The sequence below is a fragment of the Anastrepha ludens genome, chromosome X, assembly GCF_028408465.1.
Source record: "Anastrepha ludens isolate Willacy chromosome X, idAnaLude1.1, whole genome shotgun sequence".
NCBI lineage: Eukaryota > Metazoa > Arthropoda > Insecta > Diptera > Tephritidae > Anastrepha > Anastrepha ludens.
In genome coordinates, this window is record NC_071503.1 from 61,193,026 (window position 1) to 61,216,131 (window position 23,106).

The 23,106-nt window shown below is 35.9% G+C and overlaps 1 protein-coding gene across 1 annotated transcript in view; it reads right to left on the minus strand.

Moving 5' to 3' along the window:
* Positions 1 to 1,357: 1,357 nt before the first annotated feature.
* Positions 1,358 to 23,106, minus strand: part of LOC128870127 (uncharacterized) — a 52,908-nt gene continuing 31,159 nt past the window's right edge. Inside the window, exon 3 of the mRNA XM_054112732.1 lies at positions 1,358 to 4,308. Within this exon, the coding sequence (XP_053968707.1) occupies positions 1,358 to 4,308 (2,951 nt within the window). The remainder of the gene's footprint in view (positions 4,309 to 23,106) is intronic.

Below are 23,106 nucleotides of genomic sequence, written 5' to 3' on the forward strand. Positions count from 1 at the left end.
CTGGGCCTACGTTGTGAACAAAAGGTTTGCGATGTCTACGTAGATATGTATGCGCGCGACGCGAATAAATTTTAATAAATTCTGAAAGTAATTCATGACGTTTTTCATTACATACATCCATAAAGGAACGTATACTCTATATGTATATTACATAAATGATGGTATATGACAATATACCTAATATGTATGTACATGTCAATAGGAGGTATTTGTATTCAGAAAAAAAGAACGGTTTAAGATAAATCAACACTTATTTTATATTGTATGCCAATTTATATTTTATGTATTCGACAGCATTTACATACATATGTATGTATGTACATTTGTATATGAAAAACAATAATGCACAAGCGCAAGAACATCATCTTCTTTTCATACATATGTACATATGTAAGTATGCCCAATAACCTTGACTTATGTATATACATATGTCACAGCAAATCACATTCTTACAAGAAATCAAATACACATACGCACTAGTGAACGAGTTTCTTCCTAACAAGTGCAAAAACAATTATGCTCTATGAATGTATATATACCACTTTATGTCCTAGCATATAAACATATATATATACCTACTTGCCTTCTAAACTTCCTACAAAATAATTTTATTTGTTGCAGCATCACTTATATTGTTGTTGGTTGACATTGTTTTAGCGCAGCGAGTTTCGTTTGCATACAGATCCCGAATACAACTGAACTGCCTGTGTTCATCTTATTATCTTGTGCTTACCGAACCACGCTCGGCGACAGCTAAAACGCCTCGCCTCGCTAAAACGGGACTTTACCAAGCTACAAAACAAGGCGACCAATCACGATGCATAAATTGGCTGATGCAATATCAGGCCATACTACAGTTGCGATTCTGATGAAATACCCAAAGACACACAAATACACATTTAATGCGTTTCTCTTACACGCATTTCTAGCACGCGCCGCCACGTCGCCAACACATTCAAACTACTTATGCTTCGACACGGCCATCCTGACCATAACACGACCTCGTGAAATTCCACAAAAATGTTTTACTGCATAAATGATTTTATTCATAAATCAAATCATTATCGAATAGAACTTAATATTACCATTTTAATTTTCCATACAACTTTATTAATTACAACTACCAGATTTTAGTTTCAACTTTTAATCTCTTACAAATTTAAAATTCAACTCTTTGTTTCATTCTTAAACAATTCATCTTTAAATTAATTTACTTTATTAATAATTCTTTTCATTATCATAAACCCAACTGGTTTCGATTTCCATCATGTTATGCGCCCCACGCCATGATCAAAACATTTGTTTTGTACTTGTGCTTGCATTATGACAAATTCTTTCAAGTTTTATAATCAGCCTTTCAGGCATCCATACTGCCTCTTTCAACAGTTTCAATTATATCAATACTGTCTCTTTCAACAGTTTCTCTTTCAACCATTTCATGACTGTCTCTTTCAACAGTTTCTTTCTCAATCTTTTCATTACTGTCTCTTTCAACAGTTTCTTTCTCAATCTTTTCATTACTGTCTCTTTCAACAGTTTCTTTCTCAATCATTTCATTACTGTCTCTTTCAACAGTTTCCTTTTCACTATCATTTAAAGCCTCTTCACTACTTTCTAGTTCAACTGGTACATACTCCTCTGGCAATATTCTTATATTCTCGTGAGCATACTTATATTTTCTATTATTTGTCAATGATCTAAGGATATATCTATCTCCGTCTAACAATTCAGCTATTTGTAAAGGACCTCTAAGCTTTGGACTTAATTTTGTTTGATGCCTTTCTTCATTTTTTAACAACACAAAATCTCCTACATTGTATCCAACAACCTTAGCCTTTGTTTTACCAAAGTGGTCTTTACTATATGCTGCAGCTACTGATATATTTTGCACCGCTCGCCATCTTTGGGCCCTGGGAGATAGTTCACGTTTGGTTCTTGATGCTTTAAGTGAATTACAATCGGTAAAAACAACAAAATCTCTACCGGTTAAATAATGTCGGAAATGCTTTATAGCCATGACAACCGCAAGAGTCTCCAATTCATAAGAATGGTATCGTGACTCAGCAAGTGAAGCAGCTTTGCTGGAAAACTCAACGACATGAGGCCTATTATTGATTTTATGTAATAAGATAGCACCGTATCCCCGAGAACTTGCATCAGTATGCAATTCGATTGGATATTGCGGGTCAAAAATAACTAAAACTGGCTTCCTTGTAAGGATAGAAATAACTTTCTGTCTTATTTGTTCATGTTCTGGCTTCCAAACAAAATCGTTCTTTCCCGATGTTAAAAGATACAAAGGCTTCATGAAACAGGAAAATCCTTTCATGAATTGCCGAAAATATGACGCCAATCCAATAAATTTTCTTAAAGCAGAGGCCGACTGAGGAGGCGGTAAAGCCGTTAACGCTGAAATTTTAAGTGAATTCGGACGAATTTGACCTGCGCTCACCTCATATCCCAAGTATTGAACTGTCGACTTTGCAAACGAACAGTTTTTAATATTAAACAAAAATCCAGCTTTCGTTAGAATGTCAAGAGTAACCTGTAATCTTTCTAAAGCCTCACTTTTTGTTGCAGCCACCACCAACACATCATCCATATAGACAACCACAAATGTATTTGCAAGTTCTCCAAGTGTATGCATCACTGTACGTGGGAATACTGAAGGTGCATTTTTGAGTCCAAACGGCATTGATAAAAACTCATACTGGCCATCGGGGGTGACAAAAGCCGCACACTCTATCGATTCTTCATGCATGGGGATTTGGTAATATCCACTTGCCATATCTAAACATGTGAAATATTTAGCTCCATGAAGTCTAGCTATTTGATCTACTATAAGAGGTAGAGGATATCTGTCTGAAACTGAATTAGCATTCAATTCACGGTAATCAACGCATAAACGGTGAGAACCATCCTTTTTGTTCACTAACATCATAGGGCTTGCATAGGGTGAACAACTTGCCCTTATGACATTGCATTCTAACAACTCTTTAATCTTGTCGCGCACCAACTCCCTTTCATTTGGGCCAAGTCTGTATGGTCTTCTCTGAACAATTTTTCTGGGGTCTGCTAATTTAATTTTCATTTCACCTGTACTGACTGTAGAAGAAGGAATTCCCTTTGTAAAATACTTCGAGTAGGTTTCCAATAAATTGTTTAATTTATCTTTATCTTCTCCGACGAGATCAGTATTCACTTTAGAAAATGTATCGTTATTTGAACAATAGTTTAGAATTTTTGATCTGACAATTTCAAATTTCCCGGGTGACATAATGACATGAAAACCCTGCGATAATATTTCTCGGACAATAACAATTTCGTTCTTCAAATATTCATCGCCCAACACATGGAATAACATTTCAATACAATGGTTGTTAATTTCTACATTGCTAAGTATTTGCAATGTACTACAAATGCTGTCATTGCCAATACCCTTTAGTAATACTACATTGTTAATTCTTTTACCAACTAACTTAGCACTTATCTTTTGTTTAATTAAAGAACATTCCGATCCAGAGTCAAATGTTGTCTTGAAAACGCCGTGATGAAGCATCTCTCCTTTGGGCTCGACAACTTCACAAATCTGCACTCTCTTCACCAGACACGTATCCTTGACCTTGTCCATTTTGGGCTTACTGCAATGAGTTGTAATGTGTCTAACTTCGCCACACTTGAAACAGGTTACATTTGATTGCTGTTGTCGACCAAACACGCTCTTGCCACTATGCTCTGCAACACGGGGAGAAAGACTACGTTGCTGTCTAGCTCTACATTCAGCCATCTTGTGACCCAATTTTCCACAAAAATGACAATTTATCGTTGAAAATTTCTGCCGTTTTATGTCGGTTGAAGCTGTTTCTCCTTGTAAAGATTTCTTCCGTTTGTTGAATGTGAAAGCTTTAAGCTCGGTCTGTAGTTCACTCCTGGTGCGCACGTTTGAAGTAAAGATTAGACGTTGTAATCTGGTATCAATATGAGCCAACTGAGCAAGCGTCACAGAAACAGCAGTCTCCTCCACATCCATATTATGCCATTTATTGATGAGTGCCCACCCTATGCGACTTGCATAATTGGAGAGACAATTTCCGCCGGTCGGGCTAGTTGATAACATAGTCCAAAACAGACCAGCTGGTGTTTCCACACCGGTAAAACGCTGAACGAAAAGTTCCTTGAACTCAGCCCAATTTATTTCGGGATAACATATTTGTGAAAGCCACTGCGACGCACTGCCTTCCAACGCTGCACTCAAAGCCATCACCAACGCACTGCCTTGTATGGTATTTTCAGCTAAAATTATATTTACTGTACGTTACGGACGCGTCGGCGCCAACAAGATCTGCGTTAAATTTCCGCAACACTACTGTCTTATTATTTGTTATTTCAGATGGCGCCGATTTTAATGCTTTAACAATGTTGCAGCATCACTTATATTGTTGTTGGTTGACATTGTTTTAGCGCGGCGAGTTTCGTTTGCATACAGATCTCGAATACAACTGAACTGCCTGTGTTCATCTAATTATATTGTGCTTACCGAACCACGCTCGGCGACAGCTGCCGACGCTGTCGCCTCGCTAAGATGGCTGATGCAATATCAGGCCATACTACAGTTGCGATTCTGATGAAATACCCAAAGAAACACAAATACACATTTAATGCGTTTCTCTTACACGCATTTCTAGCACGCGCCGTCACGTCGCCAACACATTCAAACTACTTATGCTTCGACATATTCATATGTTACTACATCCATGCACGTTCATACATTCATGCATATATGCGCGAGCACAGCGCTCCCTTCTTGCTTCCGTGTACTTTTGTCTTTCACCAGTCGATATTCCTTATATTGTACTTACAAAAACACAATACTTTGATAGACGCAAAAGCAACTGTAAGCGCAACACGATGGCCGCTTTGCCACTACATATTCTAAAATGCTCTAGAACACAACAAAAACACATACCTCACATGCGCATGTCGCCCAAAGCTAAAATCTAAGCCTAGCGACTACAAAAACAAAATACATTCGTAGACTGATTCTATTAGCGACGGCGCTGAACAATTTAGAACAAAATCAAAAAGTTCATTCATAAGTTCGAACTCATATTTCAATTTCATTCATAAAACGATCCGCCCATATGCCAATTTTCGCGACCATTCGAAAATAGTCAATATTGGAATATTTCGCGTGGAATTATTTGCCAATATTTGATAAATCTTGAATTTTTGTCATGTCGAGTGGCCGCGGCTCCGTATGTATATATGCACCCTTATATGTATGTAAATATGTCTTCTAACTGTTCGACAGTCGCGAGTAAATGCGACTTAGATTCCTTGAACAATTCGAGCGAATCACACATTTCTGTCCGCAAAGCCGCATATATGTACCCTATGATCAAAAAGTACCGGGAATGTTTATATATATTAAAACATAACAGAGTTAAATTTAAGGCAAATTTATATTATCTCCTTCAAAATATGACCCGTCTGAAGTAACACACATGTGCCAACGATTAGCCCAGTCCTCCAAACACCCCCGGCAGGCCGTCATGGCCCTAAGCTCCTTCGTCGTATTCTCTTTGATCTCTTTGATCGGTGCTATGGTGCGTTATCATCATGCAAAATCCAAGAATTGTTTGCTCACATTTTCGGCCGTTTGTAACATACAGCATCTCTCAAAGGCTTCAAAACGGATAAATAATATTCTTTATTGGCTGTCTGGCCCGATGGAAGGTACTCATGGTGCACTTCGCCTTGGCAATCGAAGAAAACAGTCAACATCACCTTCCCGGTACTTTTTGATCGTAGGGTATACATATCCCAACTCTTCACTGACGGACAAGTTTCGTTGTAAGTTTGTATGCATATTTATATACATCATATATATGTGTATGCGCGTTTGGCGTTCTGGATGGATATTAGAATATTTTTTCATCAATATGTATATGTAAGTAGTTCAGATTTAACTGAAGAGATTAAATATATGGATGCATATTCATATGCACTGCCTTTATGGATGTTTTACATATAAATCAGTTCAAAAGCAGTATGAATAATTTTATATAGAAAATAAATTTTTAAATAACAGGTATTAGAAAAACCTGAATACACTATTTTAAATCAATTGTAATTAAACCAAATACAAAAAATGTAATTAAAGTAACGAACAAATAAGAGTGTTGTACAGAACTTGAACCTGAGTGAAATCCGGAACGATGTAGCACGCGTATGATCTCTTTCATGCTTGCGCTAAGCTATATTTAGTAATTTGCTTTCCTAATCGGTCATTTATTCGATTCGCTGTTTTATATGCATACATTTTGCGTCCGTTGAAAACTTGTATGCATATTTATATACATCATTAATGTGTGTATGCGCGTTTGGCTTTCTGGACGGATATTAGAATGATATTTTCTCATCAATTAAGCTTAGATTTGATTAAAGAGATTAAATATATGCATATTTATATCTACATATTTCCTTTTTGATGTATATAAAATCAGTTCATATCCAGTATGAACTATTTTTTACAGAAAAGAAATTTTCTAAATATCAAATTCAAAAAAACCTGAAACAGTATTATAAAGCAATTATAATTAAATTAAACTCAACAATTTTACTAAACTGAATTGTAAAAAAGAAATTGTACAAAGGAAAAAATATGACTCTCCAGGATTTGAACCTGAATTAAATACCACAATAATGCCATAAAAACCAAACGAATAATTCCGTCGACTTTAGCTTCTGCGCAACAAATTAGTTGGCTGCGCGCGTTTCTCAATTGCAAATTGATTCGCTTCGCTGTGGGCATGAAATAAGTCGAATCCCTTACTAGTCTGGTGAAAAATCTAATGAAATCCCTTACTAGTGTGGTAAACGTAGAAAAAATTTGAATTCCTCTACTAGCGTGGTAAGTAAATATAGAAACCCTCCAATAGCGTGGTAAATATCTGCAATCCCCCACTAGTGTGGTAAGTTGAATTTGAAAATCCCTTAGTATCAATCTACAAATTAGTACTCGAAAAAAGCTCATTTAACATTTGCTTCTTCTCATTCCATTAACATTCTCTGGTATAATAGCAGATGAGAAGATGGAAATGTTACTGTTAAGAATTTTTAGTACAATTGAGATTTGAAAGATTTGTATTAGGGGAATTTAGCACACCGAGTTTATAGACACCTCACTAACTTTTCCCACACAAAAATTGGAAACACCACACATCTTTCACCTCAACACACAACACATTTCTCACCTCGACATTAAACCAATTAAATTTTTACTATTTTCGTATTTTTGAAATAATAAGCGAATACGTAAAACGAATTAAAAAAAAAAAATTATAAAAAAAAAGGTTGCGCCGGGAATTGAAATCGAGTCTAACATGTGGCGAGGAAAAATAGGCGGTGCGTTTATTGCTTCGACTGCTTATTTTTTTACCATTTTGTTACTTTTGAAATGATAAGCGGATACATAAAATTTATATTATTACACATTTTTTTACGATTACTTTAAAAAAAAAAAATTTAACAACGAAAAAAAAAAATTTAACAACGAAAAAAAAAAATTGCGGCGAGAATTGATGGCGAGTCACGTGGGGAGGATAAATACGCAGAGCGTTTTTTTCTTCGCCTGCGTTGTGAACAAAAGGTTTGCGATGTCTACGTAGATATGTATGCGCGCGACGCGAATAAATTTTAATAAATTCTGAAAGTAATTCATGACGTTTTTCATTACATACATCCATAAAGGAACGTATACTCTACATGTACATAAATGATGGTATATGACAATATACATAATATGTATGTACATGTCAATAGGAGGTATTTGCATTCAGAAAAAAAGAACGGTTTAAGATAAATCAACACTTATTTTATATTGTATGTCAATTTATATTTTATGTATTCGACAGCATTTACATACATATGTATGTATGTACATTTTTATATGAAAAACAATAATGCACAAGCGCAAGAACATCATCTTCCATTCATACATATGTACATGTATGCCCAATAACCTTGACTTATGTATGTGCACATGTCACAGCACATCACATTCTTACAAGAAATCAAATACACATACGCACTAGTGAACGAGTTTCTTCCTAACAAGTGCAAAAGCAATTATGCTCTATGTATGTATATATACCACTTTATGTCTTAGCATATATACATACATATGTATATACCTACTTGCCTTCTAAACTTCCTACAAAATAATTGTATTCATATGTTACTACATCCATGCACGTTCATAGATCCATGCATATATGCGCGAGCACAGCGCTCCCTTCTTGCTTCCGTGTACTTTTGTCTTTCACCAGTCGATATTCCTTATATTGTACTTACAAAAACACAATACTTTGATAGACGCAAAAGCAACAGTAAGCGCAACACGATGGCCGCTTTGCCACCACATATTCTAAAATGTTCTAGAACACAACAAAAACACATACCTCACAAGCGCATGTCGCCCAAAGCTAAAATCTAAGCCTAGCGAATACAAAAACAAAATACATTCGTAGACGCAGTCGCAGCGGCCATGATTCTATCAGCGACGGCGCTGAACAATTTAGAACAAAATCAAAAAGTTCATTCATAAGTTCGAACCCATATTTCAATTTCATTCATAAAACGAGCTGCCCATATGCCAATTTTCGCGACCATTCGAAAATAGTCAATATTGGAATATTTCGCGAGGAATTATTTGCCAATATTTGATAAATCTTGAACTTTTGTCATGTCGAGTGGCCGCGGCTCCGTATGTATGTATGCACCCTTATATGTATGTAAATATGTCTTCTAACTGTTCGACAGTCGCGAGTTAATGCGACTTAGATTCCTTGAACAATTCCAGCGAATCACACATTTCTGTCCGCAAAGCCGCTTATATGTACCCTATGATCAAAAAGTACCGGGAATGTTTAAATTAAACAAAACAGAGTTAAATTTAAGGCAAATTTATATTATCTCCTTCAAAATATGACCCGTCTGAAGCAACACACATGTGCCAACGGTTAACCCAGTCCTCCAAACAGCCCCTGTAGGCCGACATGGCCTTCAGCTCCTTCCTCGTATTCTCTTTGATCAGTGCGATGGCGCGTTACCATCATGCAAAATCCAAGAATTGTTTGCTCACATTTCCGGCGGTTTGCAACATACAGCATCTCTCAAAGGATTCAAAACGGATAAATAATATTCTTTATTGACTGTCTGGCCCGATGGAAGGTACTCATGGTGGACTACGCCTTGGCAATCGAAGAAAACAGTCAACATCACCTTCCCGGTTCTTTTTGCTCATAGGGTATACATATCCCATCTTTTCACTGACGGACAAGAAGACGGTCGCAGTTGTTGTTTTTTATATGCATATATTTTGCGTTCGTTGAAGGTTTGTATATATTTATATTATATATATTTATATACATATGCGTGTATGCGCGTTTGGCTTTCTGGATGCATCCATGGGTATTAGAATATTTTCTCATCAATATGCGTATGTAAGTAAATAGTTCAGATTTGACTGAAGAGATTTAATATAAGAATGCATATTCAAATGATTGCCTTTATGGCTGTTTTACATATAAATCAATTCAAAAGAAGTATGAATAATGTTATATAGAAAATAAATTTCTAAATAACAGGTATTAGAAAAACCTGAATACACTATTTTAAATCAATTCTAATTAAACCAAATACAAAAAATTAAATTAAAATATCGAACAAAGAAAAGTGTGTACAGGACTTGAACCTGAGTCAAATATGGGACGATGTACTGCATACACAACACGTCTTTCACGATTGCGCTAAGCTATAATTAATAATGAACTTTTCTAAATCAGTCATTTATTCGATTCGCAGTTTTTATGCACATATTCTGCGTTAGTTGAAAGTTTGTATGCGTAATTATAGGCATATGTATGTGTGTATGCGCGTTTGGCTTTCTGGACGGATATTAGAATGATACTCACATAGAGTTATACAAAAAACCAAATTTGTTTCCTTTTATTTTGTTTATTTATTAAACTCAGCCACTACTTCGACGAACGGGAGGAACAAGACTGACTTAAAACTATTTACATTTGTGTTTTTATACGGTAATTCCATATTGCATTTTCGTAATGGGAACGGAATTGCAAAAAATGCGAATTTGACAATATTTATCAAAATTTATTATTTTCTTTATTCTTCTTAAAGTTAATTATTGAAACGGTTGCAATTCTCAGAATTGCGACCGAAAAATAATAAATTAATTTTTTAATATTATTTAGTATTGCATTTACAGTATGGGAGCGGAAGTGCAATTTACACAGATTTTATTATTGCACTTAAGGTTCAATCAAAGCTTACCTATGTGTACATATTTGCTTACTCGGTATATAATATTTTGCAATTCTGTTTTTCTTACTTGCCAAATTACATTGGTTTAATAAAATTGATGATTCTGTTTTAATAAAAAATTAGTTTATTCTCTTGAAATTTTATGGATTGCGACATGTGCCGGAAATTGATATTTGGTTACTGCTATTGTAGATGGAAAGACCAAACGAAATGCAAAATCAGCAGAACGTTATGGCCCACCTACAACCTCAAGCAATCGTTGACATTAATAAACATGAAACGACGGGACACCTGCAGACTTACGGCAGTCATAACTGGCTTCTGGTCCATCGGAGAACAAGCCGCCAAAATGGGCATCCCTCACAACACATACTGTCATAGTTGTAAACAACCGCAGAAAAAGGAAACAATCTTCCATTTCCTCTGTGAATGCCCTGCCCTATGGAAGGACAGAATGTTAACCCTGGGCAAACCGCTGTTCGAGAGTCTCGAGCAACTGTCTGGCGTAGACGTCAACAACCTAATAAGGTTCCTAAACCGCACAGACTGGATATAGTCCTGCTGCAAATAACTGTTAAACAATTTGGTAACGAGGATGTGGCAACAAAATGGTGCGGAAGCGCTAGTTGGATTCTGGATGAATCACCACTCTAACCAACCAACCAACTGCTATTGTCAATTTCATTAAAAAATTCTTCGAATTTATTAACTGTAACTGTAACAATGTAACTGTTTGTATATGTAACTCGCGCATTCAAAGGCACAGCATTGTGCCGAAAATTATGAATTATGAAGCGTAAACAAAACTGCCACATAATATACTTTGATATCTTTTTAGACCTTTTGTATGAAGTGTACGCGAGAACGAAAAATAATGGTTTAGAAATTTTCCCCAGTATCGAAATGTCTGGGCCAGAACTTTTTCATATATTTTTTTTTTTTGTGCCTCTTACTGTAGCTTTTGCGAACTCTTGACTCACACAGGCTTGCGGCTGTCAAGCAGTTGGAAGACATGTTTACATGCATATAATGGTGCATATATATATACGGAGCCGCGGCCACTCAACATCACAAAAATTCAAGATTTACAAAATATTGGCAAATAATTTCAATTCGACGCGAAATATTCCAATATTGACTATTTTCGGATGGTCGAGAAAATTTGCATATGGCCGGCTCGTTTTATGAATGAAGGTACTTTGCTCTTAGAAAGTTATGAATGAATTTACATTTGTTGTGATATGCAATGTTTGAGACTGTTCAGCGCGTCGCGACTAAATGAATCATGGCCGCCGCGACTGCGTATACGAATTTATTTTGTTTTTGTAGTCGCTAGGCTTAGATTTTCTCTTTGCACAGTAACATTTGCTCCTTCTCATTCCATTAACATTCTTTGATGTAATTGTAGCTATGAAGCTGATATATAATATTTGTCCTATTTCAACCACGCAATGACCGCTGAAAGCATTATCGAACATGTACACAATCATACTACCAGAGAATGTTAATGGAATGAGAAGGAGCAAATCTTACTGTTCACTTTTTTTAGTACGATTGAGATTTGAAAGATTTGTAGTAAGGATTTTAAAACATCGACCTTATAGACACCACACTGAGTTTTGCCAACACAAAAATTGAAAACACCACACATCTTCACCTCAACACACAACACATTTCTCACCTCGACATTAAACCAATTAATTAAATTTTTACTATTTTCGTATTTTTGAAATAATCAGCGAATACGTAAAATTTACTACAGAAATTTTTTTTCGCTTACATAAAAAAAAAAATATTTAAAAAAAAAAATTTTAAGATTTGTAGTAAGGGATTTTAGAACATCGACTTTATAGACACGACACTGAGTTTTGCCCACACAAAAATTGAAAACACCACACATCTTTCACCTCAACACACAACACACTTCTCACCTCGGCATTAAACCAATTAAGTTTTTACTATTTTTTTTTATTTTTGAAATAATAAGCGAATACGTAAAATGTATTACATAAATTTTTTTCAATAAAAAAAAACTAATTAAAAAAAAGTTAAGATTAAAAAAAGTTGGCGCCGGGAACTGATATCGAGTCTAACATGTGGCGAGAAAAAATAGGCGGTGCGTTTATTTCTTCGACTGATTATTTTTATTTTTTTACTATTTTTTTACTATTTCGTTACTTTTGAAATTATTAAGAAAAAACAAATTTAAAAAAGAAAAAAACAAATTGGCGCCGAGAATTGATGCCGAGTCACTTGGGGAGGATAAATACACAGTGCGTTTATTTCTGCGCCTGCGTTGTGAATCAAGGATTTGTGATGTGTACGTACTGTGAGCGTCAAAATAAAGTGTACAAAGCATTTTGTTATAATATGGATTTTATTTCAGTCTTTTATAACAAAACAATATATTTTAATTTCATGTTTTTAAATTAGTATTTGATTCTCTACTAATTACTAGAACACAACAAAAAAATAAATTGCAACTAAGACAAAAACAAAATTTAGAGCATATTTTACGCGTCAAAATAAAGTCTAAAAATACTCCTAAAGCGTATTCCCTGTACCCTAGAGATTTCTTTATAACGAACATTAGTGAGTGTAACGCAGTGTAGATCTGGCTTTAGTATAAAATAATAAAATACTTGTTTATTTTATTTATTTTAAAAAGAGTGGACTATGTCCTCTATATCTTTTATTAATAAATTATTGAATTATTTGCCGGAAGACTACGTCTTCTTAATCGGACTTTTTCATTAATACTAATTTTTTATAATTTTGCCGGAAGACTATGTCTTCTTAGTCGGACTGTTAATTTATTAATAATTTGTTTTCTTACTAGCCACTTAATATTAACTATCGAACAGCAATCATCACGTTGAATGCAACGTGAGCTTATTTGAGGTCGTCAGCACTTTGAGTTAATAAAATAATTAAATTTGGAGCCAGCGGAACTGTGTCAGCAATTGTTGTGTCAGCAATTGAATTGCGACAAGAAGTATTGAACTTTATTAAAATGAAAAACTTGTGTCAGCAATTGAATTGCGACCAATCATTTAAAAAAAACGGAATATTGTTCAATCTTGGTGGTTTGATAGGAGCTTCTAATGCTATTGGTTTATGGGATTCAGCACAATGTTGCACACTCATTGTCACATGAGGCTCGTTATTAGTGTGTGGAATTTGAGATTGCCAAACAATTATTTTTTTAACACACTTTTATTAGGACGGGTTGTATGTATGTATGTAACGGAATCTTTGAGCTTAATTTTCACTGGCCTCTAAAAATCTGATCGACTTGAAATTTTGCACACCTATCAAGGACCGATGACAATGCAATAATTTGATAAAAGTTTTCCATTATCCTTACTAGGATTGCCAGGATTAATATTTTCTTTTTTTTACTGTGGGTAAAAAGTAAGGTGAATTTGGTTGTAAAATGAAAAATCTTTATTTATTCTTGTAAATCAGTTTCTCAGGCTCCCTCCACGAAATAAGTTCTTTATCCCGATTACTTCTTTATCACGGCCGATAACTGCATAGCTTTAGACTCACAGTCGATAAGAAAGGAATTAAATATAGCACGAATATATCGAATGATTTATTCACTGACTGCAATGATAACAATAATTTTCAATCATAATAAAAAAAAATTGTTTAAAGAAACTAAAAAACACGTTTTTTTCCTAATCGAACTAAAAAGTAGAAAATAAAAAATAGTTTAAAAAAACTAAAAAACACGCTTTTTTGCTAATCGAACTAAAAAGTAGAAAATAAATTTTAATGATAAAGAGACCTATAATGAAGTAATAGCAAATCGAACGATCAGTCATAGTCAATTACCTCAGAACAAAATTATAACAAAAATTAAGATACAAATAGAATAATTAACACACTTTTATTAGCTCGGGTTGTATGTATGTAACGCAATCTTTGAGCTTAATTTTCACTGGCTTCTAAAATGCTGATCGACTCGGAACACACAACATAGATGACTAGATGGGAAACTCTTTTTCTCGTGAGAGCGCTGAAAAATGTGCATTTTTTATAACATTTGGCAATATTCCCACACCGGTAGAAACATGAATTGGGTATTTTTTTAAACAAAAATTGGGAATTTTTAGTTTCCACACCACCATTGAGGTTAGTATCCTTAGTGTGCGGTTGTGTAATGGTATATTACTCGTAAACACCTACATATACTAAAAATTAAAAATAGTTAAAAAAAAAACTAAAAAACACGCTTTTTTGCTAATCGAACTAAAAAGTAGAAAATAAAAAATAGTTTAAAAAAACTAAAAAACACGCTTTTATTGCTAATCGAACTAAAAAGTAGAAAATAAATTTTAATGACAAAGGGACCTATAATGAAGTAATAGCAAATCGAACGATCAGTCATAGTCAACTACCTCAGAACAGAATTATAACAAAAATTAAGATACAAATAGAGCAATTCAAATTAGAGTTAAAAGCGTGGGATGCATTTTGCTTCACTTTCATAACCCTCTGTACACAGGTAGTTGCCAAGAGAATGATTGTAATATTTACTATATCAAGCATCCCACGCTGTTCTGAGGTAGTTGACTATGACTAATCGTTTGATTTGCTATTACTTCATTATAGGTCCCTTTGTCATTAAAATTTATTTTCTACTTTTTAGTTCGATTAGCAATAAAAGCGTGTTTTTTAGTTTTTTTAAACTATTTTTTATTTGTATTTTTAAAGACAAATCGTAAGCATGCTATGGAAATGATAATTAGACTGAAAATAACAGTGATTGACCATCCTCCAATTTTCAAATGTTTCCGAATAGTTGAAATTACTTCCGTATTATTAATCTGTGATTCATTAAGAGCTTCAAGTGATAGGGAATTAATATGGTCGCTTTCAAAAGGAGTGGGCTGCATTAATTCGGGGATGGTTTGTAAAGGTGAGGCTTCTATATTACTAAAAGTCCTATTGTTAATTTTAATAGTGCTATTATGAAATTTAATAAGAAGGGTTCCAGATATATTTCTCCGCGTTTTATCGACATAAATAGCCATGTTGCAATCATTTACTAGGATAACCCCTGACTCGATCTCTTCGATTAATGGAATACGATGATTGTTGCTCGTTACACATGTAGAATTTTGACTTCTTATAAGATTAGGAATACATTTAATATTTGAAATATTCGTTATTTGGTTCTCTTTACAAATTATTATTTTATATATTTTTCACAATCATTTATTATACCATATATAGTGTAATCATTTTTTAAAATCTGCTTAAATTCTAAATTAATTACAGAGTTTTTTCTTTTTACTGGTCTTAAGACTACGTTTTCATAGGTTTCCTTTTTTGTTAAGGGAATTTTAACCAAATAAAATATTTTTTTATAAGTACTGTATAAGACAGATATTTTGGCAAATTGAAGTGCCTCTTCGGGGCTCACAAAAACAATACTTTCTTCTCTAATTTTACTTGTAGCAATTTCAATTTCTTTTTTATCTAATATTAATGGGTTGACGATTCCAAGCTTCGCCCATTCGATTCCATTTTGCATATTTATTAACTCTTCCTTAACTAGTCTTACTCTATTTTGTAGATTTATAACTATTTCGTTTTCTAATAATACATCTTTTCTTATTACATTAGAAATTTGATTTACTATATCTGTTAGATTTTTTAATCTTTTAATAAAAACTTCATTTACGTACACTTGTTTATTATTATTTTTGTTAAGATCATTTATATTACTAGCTATTATTTCAAAGTCGTCGTGATCTGGAGATCCTGCGACATATTTCCAAATAGTACCTATGGCATTTATTGCTCTCTTATTTTTTATAGTGGGTGTTATATTTTCTAAAATATTTTCTTCTCTTCTTCTTAATTGGCGCGATAGCCACTTACGCGATTTTGGCCGAGCTTAACAAAGCGCGCCAGTCGTTTCTTTCTCGTGCTAACCGGCGGCTATTGGACACACCAAGTGAAGCCAAGTCCTTCTCCACCTGATCTTTCCAACGCAGAGGAGGCCTTCCTCTTCCTCTGCTACCACCAGCTGGTGCCGCATCGAATACTTTCAAAGCCGGAGCGTTTGTATCCATTCGGACGACATGACCCAGCCAACGAAGCCGCTGGATCTTTATTCGCTGCGCTATGTCTATGTCGTCGTAAAGCTCATACAGCTCATCGTTCCATCGTCTGCGATATTCGCCGTTGCCAACGTGCAAAGGTCCAAAAATCTTACGCAGAATCTTTCTCTCGAACACTCCAAGCGTCGCTTCATCGGATGTTGTCATCGTACAAGCTTCTGCGCCATACGTCAGGGCGGACATGATGAGAGTCTTGTAGAGTGTTAGTCTTGTTCGTCGAGAGAGGACTATACTGCTCAGTTGCCTACTTAGTCCTAAGTAGCACTTGTTGGCAAGAGAGATTCTACGTTGGATTTCAAGACTGACATTGTTATCGGTGTCAATGCTGGTTCCTAAATAAACAAAGTCTTTTACAACCTCGAAATTATAGCTGTCAACAGTGACGTGGGTGCCGATACGCGAGTGCGCCGACTGTTTGTTTGAAGACAGGAGGTACTTCGTTTTGTCCTCGTTCACCACCAGACCCATTCGCTTTGCCTCCTTATCCAGTTTGGAGAAGGCAGAACTAACAGCGCGGTTGTTAAGGCCGATGATTTCAATATCATCGGCATACGCCAGCAATTGTACGCTCTTATAAAATATTGTGCCTGAGCTATTAAGTTCTGCGGCTCCTACGATGCTCTCCAACATCAGGTTAAAGAATTCACACGACAGCGAGCCATCCTGTCTGAAACCTCGTTTGGTATCAAACGGCTCGGAGAGGTCCTTCCCAATTCTGATGGCGCTGCTGGTGTTGAGCAACGTCATCTTGCAAAGCCGTATTAGTTTTGTGGGGATACCAAATTCAGACATCGCGGCATGCAGATCACTCCTCTTGGTACTATCGAATGCAGCTTTGAAATCGATGAAAAGATGGTGTGTGCCGATTCTCCTTTCGTGGGTCTTTCCCAAGATTTGGCGTATTATAAATATTTGGTCGATGGTAGACTTTCCGGGTCTAAAACCGCACTGATAAGGTCCAATCAGTTGGTTGACGGTGGGCTTAGGCCTTTTAGGCGGTAATTGGCACAGATTTCAGGATCGCCCTTCTTATGGATTGGGCAGAGCACACTTAAATTCCAATCGGTAGGCATGCTTTCATCTGACCATATTTTGCATAGGAGCTAATGCTTGCACCTTACCACCTCCTCGACGCCATGTTTGAATAGCTCAGCCGGTAGTCCGCCGGCGCCCGCGGCTTTGTTGTTCTTTAGCCGTGATATTGCTATTCTCACCTCGTCATGGTCGGGTAACGGAATTACAATTCCGTCGTCATCGATTGGGGTATCGGGATCTTCACATTCTCTATGGCATGCGCAGCTGTCACTGTTTAACAGGTTCGAGAAGTGTTCCCTCCATAATTTAAGATTGCTGTGTACGTCAGTCACCAGATCGCCAGCATCTCAAGCTCCTCGCACTTACGTATTTCGGCCTCTCGTTTCTTCTGTCGGATAATACGTCTCTCTTCCTTTTTCAGCTCTCTGTAGCGCTCCCACATGGCTCGCGTTGCGCCCGATCGCAGCGTGGCTCTATAGGCGGCATCTTTTCTTTCTGCGGCAGCATGACATTCCTCGTCGTACCAATTGTTTTTTCGGGCTCGCCGGAATCCGATTTCTTCTTCGGCGGCGGTACGTAGGGAACGAGAAATGTTGCTCCATTGCTCGAGCATGCCGATTTGTTGGGCAGTGCTTTCGGAGAGCAGGAGTGAGAGTCGAGTGGCGAATCTTCTGGCTGTCTGTTGTGATTGCAGCTTTTCGATGTCGAACATTCTTTGCGTAGGTAGATGTACGATTTTTGCTTCGCAGAGGCGTGTGCGCAGTTTGGATGCAACTAGGTAATGATCCGTGTCGATGTCGGGCCCTCGGATCGTACGTACATCTAATACACTAGAAGCGTGTATTCCATCTATCACAACATGATCGATCTGGTTTCGCGTTTGTCGATCAGGAGACAGCCAGGTAGCTTGGTGTATCTTCTTATGCTGGAATCTGGTGCTGCAGACTACCATGTTTCGGGCCCCGGCGAACTCGATCAGCCTCTGTCCATTACCGGATGTTTCGTTGTGCAGGCTGAATTTTCCGACTGTGGGACCAGGGTGGGCAACCTGGCGTTGAAGTCGCCAAGCACGATTTTTATGTCGTGGCGGGGGCAGCGCTCATAGGAACGTTTCAAGAGCTCATAGAAGGAATCTTTGGTCGCATCGTCCTTCTCTTCCGTCGGGGCGTGGGCGCAAATTAGCGAGATGTTAAAAAATCGCGCTTTGATGCGGATTATTGCGAGACGCTCGTCCACCGGAGTGAACGACAGTACTTGGCGACGAAGTCTCTCTCCCACAAAAAATCCGACACCGAATTTGCGCTCCTTTACATGGCAGCTGTAGTAGACGTCGCAAGGTCCTATGTTTTTCTTACCTTGCCCCGTCCATCGCATCTCTTGGATGGCAGTGATGTCAGCCTTTACTCTCACGAGGAGCAGCGCACAACCAGCTATCCTGGGATGCTTCGCCTTCTCACGTTAGCTCACTCTCGAACGGGTGTTCGGAAGTTACCCAGAGGATACGTGGGCTAATCCCGGACGTTGTGAGCTGCTTCAACCATATGTAGAAGAATCGTCCTGGCCACTCCCAAGTGAATGGCGATCAGTAACTTCCCCCACTTGCGCGGACTTCTACACATGGAACCATCCATCCTAAAATATTTTCGGTAAGGCTTAATTCGTGGATAAGGATGGGATACAGGTTATGGTGATTCGGGATGTTTTGTTGGATACATTTGTGGGTATTGGATATGGATATTGCGTACTGTGCCATATCTATTGAATGTAAAATAGTAAAAGTTCCTTGCTGGATTTTCGCTGTACCTCTATTAATTGTCACGACATACGAAGAAATGTAATCCAAAATTTGAACTTCAGTTTTTACAAAGGTTAAATACAATACAGTAATTAGAACTGCCGATGGCATTATTGATGTGCTGCTGCTGGTTGTTGGTTGGAATTGTGGTTTATTAAGCACAGAGGGTCGGATAAGGTTGTTTGACATTATTAAAAACTTTGTTAATTCAATAATTATTTATTTTATCTATATATTGTTTTTTTATTCTCTGGAGGGTCCCTTGGGTGGTGAATCGCAGAGAATGTTCTTTTTTATAAGCTGGAGGGTCCACCGAAGGTGGTGAATCGCAGCTTCGAATTATATTATTTTATTGGCTGTACAAGCCAGATTTTATTATAATATTAATTAATATATTTTTTCTTTATAACTCTCTTTATATTTTTGGGTTTTTTTTAATTATTCAATGAATTTGTAGTTTGTATTTTTGTTTTAGTTAGACTTTTATAATAATATTCGACTTTGCATTTTCTCAATAATAGTAATATTCAACTTTGTATTTTTTCAATAATTTTTTTTTTAATAATTCTTATTTAACAGTAATATTCAACTTTGTACTTTCTCTATAATTTATTAATTAATTCTAATTTAATAGTAATATTCAACTTTGTATTCTCTTGTTACACTCAAAAGTTTTCGGAATTTTTTTTTTTAAATTCTTAATATTAATTAATATTAATATTCTTACTCTAACACTTCCCGGCGGTGGGGTGTGACTCCTCTTTGCTGATTTCCGCTACTGGGGCACCTCCAAGTTGCACTATTGGAAGCGAGCGTTCCTTTCCTATCGGATTCCAACGCTGCACCGGCTCACGATTCGCGTCCTTGTGATTGCACTCTTTTTTGCACAACACTTCACTCGCGAACTTTAAAACCGGTCCCTTCCTCGGGCGCCAATTAATAAAATACTTGTTTATTTTAAAAAGAGAGGACTATGTCCTCTATATCTTTATTTATTTAAAAAGAGTGGACTATGTCCTCTATATCTTTTATTAATAAATTATTGAATTATTTGCCGGAAGACTATGTACGTCTTCTTAATCGGACTTCTTCATTAATACTAATTTTTTATCATTTTGCCGGACGACTATGTCTTCTTAGTCGGACTATTGATTTACTAATAATTTGTTTTCTTACTAGCTACTTAATATTAACTATCGAACAGCAATCATCACGTTGAATGCAACGTGAGCTTCTTTGAGGTCGTCAGCACTTTGAGTTAATAAAATAATTAAATTTGGAGCCAGCGGAACTGTGTCAGCAATTGTTGTGTCAGCAATTGAATTGCGACAAGAAGTATTGAACTTTATTAAAATGAAAAACTTGTGTCAGCAATTGAATTGCGACCAGGGGACATATTTACATACATATAAGGGTGCATACATATATACGGAGCCGCGGCCACTCGACATCACAAAAATTCAAGATTTACAAAATATTGGCAAATAATTTCAATTCAACACGAAATATTCCAATATTGACTATTTTCGTATGGTCGAGAAAATTGGCATATGGGCGGCTCGTTTTATGAATGAAAGTACTTTGCTCTTAGAAATATGAGCTCGAACTATGAATGAATTTTTGGTTTTTATACCATATAATATTCTAAATTGTGCCGTCGCGACTAAAAGAATCATGACCGCTGCGACTGCGTATACGAATGTATTTTGTTTTTGTAATTGCAATATTCGGAATATCGACTGGTGGTAGACAAAAGTACAGGGAAGCAAAGAGGAAACGCTGTGCTCGCGCATATGTATATGCATGTATGTTTGAACGTGTATGGATGTAGTTACATTTATATGAATACAATTGTTTTGTAGGGAATTTAGAAGGGAAATAGGTATGTATATATGTAGTTATGCATGCTAGGACTTAAAGTGGGCATATATATATACACACCTACATAGACTTCAGAGCAGAATTGTTTTTGCACTTGTTAGGAAGAAACTCGTTCACTAGTGCGTATGTGTATTTGATTTCTTGTAGGGATGTGATGTGCTGTGACTTGTGAATAAATAAGTCAAGGTTATTTGGGCATGCATGCATATGTACATATGAAAGGAAGATGATGTTTTTGCGCTTGTGCATTATTGTTTCTCATATACACATGTACATGCATATGATATGTAATATGCCTTCGAATTCATAAACTATAAATAGAAATACAATATAAAATTAGTATTGGTTTATCTTTACCATTATTTTTTGTTTTGTGAATGCAAATACGCAGGCGCAGAAATAAACGCACTGCGTATTTATCCTCCCCACGTGACTCGCCATCAATTCTCGGCGCCATTTTTTTTTCTTTTTTAAATTTGTTTTTTTTTTTAAATCATTTCAAAAGTAACAAATTAGTAAAAAAATAAGCAGTCGAAGAAATAAACGCACCGCCTAGTTTTTCTCGCCACATGTTAGATTCGATATCAATTCCCGGCGCCAACTTTTTTTTTTATTAATTTTTTTTTAAATTAGTTTTTTCTTATTGAAAAAATTTATGTAATACATTTTACGTATTCACTTATTATTTCAAAAATAAAAAAATAGTAAACATTTAGTTGGTTTAATGTCGAGGTGAGAAGTATGTTGTGTGTTGAGGTGAAAGATGTGTGGTGTTTTCAATTTTTGTGTGGGCAAAACTCAGTGTAGTGTCTATAGAGTCGATGTTCTAAAATCCCTTACTACAAATCTTTCAAATCTCAATCTCTGCTTTAAGAATTCCCCTAAATTCTTGTACAACTCTCCTTTTTTAACATTTCGTGTTTTTTTTTTTTGTTGTTTTTAACATTTAGGTGTACATGACAGTCTTTAAGTTCTCTCAAGCTCGCAGACATATTAATATTAAGAATGTTGTTTTTTTTTTTTAGCAACAGTCTTCCTAATATTGTATAAACTTATATTTTGAGAAAATAAAATATTGTTTCTCTTTAACTCCAATTTTATGTTTATGCTGTTCATGAAAGTACATATATTTTGACTTTATATACATATATATTTTTTTTCGGCTTTCTTCTATTTCATTTCATTTATTTTATGTTTTGCTAATATCACTAGCTATTCCTATAATACTTAAGTTGTCATCAATATCCACATTCTCGTTGTTGTGTTTGTTATTCAAAATATTGATTTTATCTGCTAGCTTAAAAGGTCGTTTGATATTGGATAAATGAACTTTTAGTCCGGGAGCCAGGCGTCATTTTGACCTCACCATTTCATGCCGACTGATTTTAATACTGAAGGCAGACGCCATCCAATGGATGACGAAACCAACCGTCAGCTGGTTCAGAAGCGGTGGGTACGAGCGTGGTATGCTGCGAAACGTGTCGAAAAAATTTTTTAGCAACTCATTTAATACCGGCTGAAAATTTTTGTGTATTGTTGACATTTAGTAGAATAAAAAAAATAGTCAGCTGCGCCGTAGAGGGGGGAAAATACGTCAGGTGAACAGGAAAACTTGTAAAATAAATTAAAAAGTAAAACTTCTTTATGCCGATTGAAATTTTTTTACAAAACTTTGAACATATATCTATATATATAAAAATTAAGCCGAAAAAAAGTGTGCAGTTGTCCGGGGTAATCTCAGCAACGCGTGTAAGGAAAACAATGAAAGTTTCACACATTGTTGGTGTTTCTTTGGCAAAGGTTTCGGTGAAGTTAAGCGAGTGTCTTTTTGCTATTTGCCGCACGTATTTTTTGTACCGCACATAGCATTCATTAGAATGGAATACATTTTGGTCGTGTGTGTCTGGGCCG